This window comes from Schistocerca piceifrons, chromosome 5, assembly GCF_021461385.2.
Source record: "Schistocerca piceifrons isolate TAMUIC-IGC-003096 chromosome 5, iqSchPice1.1, whole genome shotgun sequence".
Taxonomy (NCBI): domain Eukaryota; kingdom Metazoa; phylum Arthropoda; class Insecta; order Orthoptera; family Acrididae; genus Schistocerca; species Schistocerca piceifrons.
In genome coordinates this window covers 671,615,145-671,621,144 of record NC_060142.1, presented here as the reverse complement: position 1 = coordinate 671,621,144, position 6,000 = coordinate 671,615,145, and the positions used below count along the sequence as shown (strand labels likewise).

Genomic DNA, 6,000 nt, shown 5'->3' with positions numbered 1-6,000 from the left:
ACGCCTAGGAAGCAACGTAGCTCACTATTGGTATTGTCCTGCCGACCGAACTGAGTGCTCCGTCTACTGTGTGTAGTCGTTATATTTACTTCCTTTTTCAATTGGTGGTGCTATGACTCTTTATAGAATGTGAAAAAATGGTATACCCAGACTTAAGGCTCACATCAATGAAACTAAGAAGAAGAACTTCTGTTACAAGGACATAGATCCGTAAAACGCTTAAATTCCAGGCGCACTTTTATAGTGCGTAAGTGAGGGCAACATACAAGAAGAGTACATATCACATGAAACTCTTACTTGTACGAAAAGTTCAAAGTGCCACCAGCACGTACATCAACCCATCTTCAACCTCAATCCGGGTTTCCCTGACGAATCACCGTGTTTCACAAGAATATTGTGCATCTGGTACCGGCGTTTACCGCATAAGCAGTTTCAAATGCCCTCCATAAATGAAAGGTTTGACCGCTTCGGCCCAGGAAACGTAGAGACCAGATAACTGATCTACTTCTTAATATATATCGGTCACAGAAACGTTGTTTTCTTTTGTGTTTTTACGCCAACTTACATTAACACTGAAATCATCAGCAGCTCCGCCATACATGAAGTACATATTCTGTCGCACTGAAGAAAGAAGAATTTGTTTCCCGATAAGTAACGTGGTATCAAGAGTCCTAAGGACTGAGCTGTAACGCGGAAATAAAGCGCTTCCGGACCCGTGTCCATAGCTGGTGTCTCTCCTGAAGAGTCGTCAGCCGCATTTTCTCCGGTGTTTCGGCAGATATTTGTGGTTGTGTTTTTTCAACGTGCAGCTGGTGTCAGCCCAAACAAATCCTGCTCGTCACGTCTTTCATACGACGCCCAGCGTCGAGGGAAAGCGTCGGTTTGTTTTCCATTACACACAAATTGATTTTCAAATGTGAATTTTACGTATCCTTTACACAAAGCGCTCCCAAAGAAATATATCGCGTTATTCATTTTATATTTATGTTTTTACAGTAAAACACGAAAAATAATTGTTCCTCGGGTAACGACTGAGCAGCACACTTCCGCAAGGCGGCAAGAGTCAGCGCGGGCCAGGGCGGTGTTGTCGCCGCTCGAGTATTCGTTGTATCTGGTGTTTTACTAAAAAAAATGGCTCTGAGCACTATGGGACTCAACTGCTGTGGTCATAAGTCCCCTAGAACTTAGAACTACTTAAACCTAACTAACCTAAAGACAGTACACAACACCCAGCCATCACGAGGCAGAGAAAATCCCTGACCCCGCCGGGAATCGAACCCGGGAACCCGGGCGTGGGAAGCGAGAACGCTACCGCACGACCACGAGATGCGGGCTGGTGTTTTACTCTTCCTGTAAATGCATATCGGTAAAACGAACATTGCAATAAACTAGTTTGGGGTCGCTCTGTCGAACAGGTACGTAAAATTCCACTTTAAAAACCATTTTGTTTGTAATGGGAAACAAACTGAAACTTTCCATCGACGCTGAATGTGGCATGAAAGACATGAGCAGCAGAATTTGTTTGGGCTGACTCCAGATACACATTGCAAAAACAAAATTGCAAATATCTCCCGAAACACTGGAGAAAATGCGCCTAACGACTCACGGGAGAGACAACCTGTGAGAGAGATTCTCTACCTCTGTGTGTAAAGAACTCGGCCCGAAAGTTTTGCCGCAGTCTGAAGTGCACTATTTCGTTGTTTGGAACGCTAGTAAATTATCGATAGCTAGTTCGTTTGACCGTAAATTGACGACTTGGACACATACTTTCCGCGGAAACAGAACTCGTGAATTCTTCCTTAGACGCCTCCTGTCGCATTTGATAAGTTGTAATTTAGTCACGATTAGGTACAAAAATTTTGGCATGTAAACGTAGTTTGGCTTTCGTGTTTCGCAATATTTAGTTCAGTAGCCATACGGTGTGTAGAATGTGCGCAGGAAAATTCGTCATTTCGTATTACGCGATATTTCCCACTTATCCATACATACATCTACTCTGTCGAAAAATTACTCCTGTTTCATTCGCGAATGGTGTGCAGGAAGAACGAGCGTCAGTAAAGCTCCGTATTAGCTATAGTTTCCCCGGCTTTCCCGTACGCTCATTTCGCGAAGTACTGTGCTGGCTGACGCGAGGGTTTCGTGCGATGGCTCTTCGGTGGGGCTGTGGGTCGGCGGCCGGCCACGCGCCAGCTGAGTGTGGGCTGTTGTGACCGCAGCGTGGCGAGTGATGCGGCGGCGGCGCGCGGCCCATGTCCGGCGAGCTGAGCGCCGACCAGCTGCAGCAGCTCTACCTGTGCAGCCTGCTGCTCGCCAGGAAGCGGTGAGTACCCGCCACTGTCTCTACACTTGTCTCTACACTCCTCCCCCGCCATCGTCACCTGCATTCCGAATTCCGGCGTTAAGCTGGACAGCGCACGCAGCACCGTGTGACAGGAGCTGGCCATCTGCATGGTCTTCGCGCTCTACCTCCTCCACCTCCGCGACCATGATCGCCAATGTCCACAAACACCGCCGCCACCAACACCAACACGATTATCGTCCCCTTGAACACCGTCGCCGCGCTCTTCGCCAAATTGGACTCCGTACAAACTTATTACACTACTGGCCATTAAAATTGCTCTACCAAGAAGAAATACAGATGATAAACGGGTATTCATTGGAATAATATATTAATCTAGAACTGGCATGTGATTACATTTTCACGCAGTTTGGGTGCATAGATTCTGAGAAATCAGTACCGAGAACAACCACCTCTGGCCGTAATAACAGCCTTGATACACCTGACCATTGAGTCAAACAGAGGTTGGATGACGTGCACAGGTACAGCTGCCCATGCAGCTTCAACACGATACCACAGTTCATCAAGAGTAGTGACTGGCGTATTGTGACGAGCCAGTTGCTCGGCCGCCATTGACCAGACGTTTTCAGTTGGTGAGAGATCTGGAGAATGTGCTGGCCAGGGCAGCGGTCGAACATTTTCTGTATCCAGAAAGGCCCGTACAGGACCTCCAACAAGGGATCGTGCATTATCCTGCTGAAACGTAGGGTTTCGCAGGGATCGAATGAAAGGTAGAGCCACGGGTCGTAACACATCTGAAATGTAACGTCCACTGTTCAAAGTGCCGTCAATGCAAACAAGAGGTGACCGAGACGTGTAACCAATGGCACCCAATATCATCACGCCGGGTGATACGCCAGTATGGTGATGACGAATACACGCTTGCAATGTGCGTTCACCGCGATGTCGCCAAACACGGATGCGACCATCATGATGCTGTAAACAGAACCTGGATTCATCCGAAAAAATGACTTTTTGCCATTCGTGCACCTAGATTCGTCGTTGAATACACCATCGCAGGCGCTCCTGTCTGTGATGCAGCGTCAAGGGTAACCGCAGCCACGGTCTCCGAGCTGATAGTCCATGCTGCTGCAAACGTTGTCGAACTGTTCGTGCAGATGGTTGTTGTCTTGCAAAAGTCCCCATCTGTTGACTCAGGGATCGAGACGTGGCTGCACGATCCGCCAACGCGAACAGCAATGTCACGATACGATTAACCGCAATCGCGATAGGCTACAATCCGACCTTTATCGAAGTCGGAAACGTGATGGTACGCATTTCTTCTCCTTACACGAGGCATCACAACAACGTTTCATCAGGCCACGTCGGTCAACTGCTTTTTCTGTATGAGAAATCGGTTGGAAACTTTCCTCATGTCAGCACGTTGCAGGTGTCGCCACCGGCGCCAACCTCGTGTGAATGCTCTGAAAAGTTAATCATTTGCATATCACAGCAACTTCTTCTGTCGGTTAAATTTCGCGTCTGTAGCACGTCATCTTCGTGGTGTTGCAATTTTAATGGCCAGTAGTGTATTTGAAAATCGGCAAGCCATCTGGCATTTCCCTTTTCATTTAATATGAGAGTAACACGCTACTTACAGGATAATATGGCCAGAGTACAATAATAACGTTTATAAAAGGGAGTTGGACTCCAGTTACTGTACGTGCTGTCTTCTAATTAAATTTAAATCGTAACTACATTTACAATTGCGTGGATCTTCTTCTCTTTTTAATATTGAGAGTGCTCGGGAACTGGGCAGAAAACTAGGACAGGGAAGGCAGTGTGGGACGTAACGAAAAAAGCAATCCCGCGTCCGGCCATCCTGATTTAGGTTTTCCGTGATTTCCCTAAATCGCTGCAGGCAAATGCTGGGATGGTTCCTTTCAAAGGGCACGGCCGACTTCCTTCCCTGTCCTTCCCTAATCCGATGAGACCGATGACCTCGCTGTCTGGTCTCCTTCCCCAAAAACAATCAACAGCACAGGCTGGCAGCCTCAGTTGTTGTCTCCATGAAAGTTACGTCGCTGGTCGAGGTGCAGGAAGGCCAAAGCGACACTCAGATGACAAAAGTCATGGGATAGTGATATGCACATACACAAGATGGCGCTTGTGTCGTGTACACTAGGTATCAAGGGGGCAGTTCATTGGCGGAGCTGTCATTTGTACTCCGGTAAGTGAAAAGGTTTCCAGTGTGATAGTGGCCACACGACGGGAATTACCAAACACAGTGCCAAGAGCGTTCCGAGAGTACCAAACTTCAGGCTTTGGCTGTCACTACGAACAATGCAGTGGCCGACGGCCTTCTCTAAGCGGCCTAGAGCAGCGGAATTTGCGTAGAGTTGTCAGTGCCAACTGGTGAGCACCACTGCATGAAATAGCCGCAGCAATCAATGTAGGACGTACGACGAACGTATCAGTCAGCACAGTGCAGCGAAGTTTGACGTTAATGGGCTATGCCAGCAGGCGACCGACGCGAGTGCCGTTGCCAACAGCGCGACATCAATTGCCAACGCCTCTCCTGGGTTGGTGACCATATCCGTCGGACCCTAGACGACTGGGAAACCGTGGCCTGCCAGTTGAGTCCCGATCTCAGCTGGTAAGGGCCGAGTGGTAGGCTTAGAGTATCGCGCAGACCCCACGAAGCCATGGACTCGAGTTGCCAAAAAGGCACTGTGCAAGCTGGTGGTAGCTCCGTAATGGTATGGGCTTTGTTTACATGAAATGGACCTCTGCTTGGCTGCTTGGAGACCATTTGCAGCCATTCGTGGACTTGATGTTCCCCAACAATGATGACAAACAATGATGAAATTTCTATGGATGACAGTATACCTGGGCAATTTGAGGGAATAATTTGGCCCCCAGACCGCCCGCCATGAATCCCATCGAACATTCGTGGAACATAATCGAGAGGTCAACTCGTGCACGAAATCCTGCAGCGGCAACACTGTCGCAATTATGGACGGCTATAGAGTCACCATGGCTCAGTATTTCTGCACGGGACTGCCAGCGGCTTGTTGAGACCATTCCACGTCTAGTTGTGCACTACGCCGGGCAAAACGAGCTCCGACACGTTAGGAGGTGTCCCATGACGTTTGCCTATTGTGCGTTTACGAGCTGCCCACACGCTGGCAGCCAGGCAGAGGCCACAGATTGAAATTTATCAGCGTAAGGCCGGTGCTTTCCCGTGTTCTGAAGAGTGCCTTCAGCACGTAGTAATCTTATTCTCTCCCGAAGAAACACGGCTTGCAGAAAAATAAGAGCGTTGTCGCGGGCGGAGTAGTTTTACTTTCGGAGCACCTCTGATTCGAGGCCAGTTGCTGTGCGCGAAAATGCGTGATTAGTAAAAACGTCTGTGACGTCACAAAGGCAGAGCACAAGCAGTAGCTTTTTTGAGAAAGAAGGGCGAATTGGAAAGCCATTGGTGTTTTAACGCGACACTCTTTCTTGGTGGGAGCTTTTTGCAAGAGGGAATCGTGCCATTGGCCGGCTGAGTGTTCTTATTAAGAGATTGGCGGGAGTGTTCTGTTCTGAGCAACCTAAGGATCGAAGAGTTCCTTCAGATGTGAGGACGCACGGATCTGGTGCGCATCTTAAGTTTGCGGCCGATCGAGGTCCAGAGTTCATGTTGGCGGAAGCAGAACCGTGACCCTGTAGCCCACCCC

At 48.7% G+C, this 6,000-nt stretch overlaps 1 protein-coding gene across 1 annotated transcript in view; it reads left to right on the top strand.

Moving 5' to 3' along the window:
• Positions 1 to 2,215: 2,215 nt before the first annotated feature.
• LOC124799191 (homer protein homolog 2) overlaps positions 2,216 to 6,000 on the top strand; it is a 222,853-nt gene continuing 219,068 nt past the window's right edge. Inside the window, exon 1 of the mRNA XM_047262726.1 lies at positions 2,216 to 2,320. Coding sequence (XP_047118682.1) covers positions 2,250 to 2,320 — 71 coding nt within the window. The 5' untranslated portion in view covers positions 2,216 to 2,249. The remainder of the gene's footprint in view (positions 2,321 to 6,000) is intronic.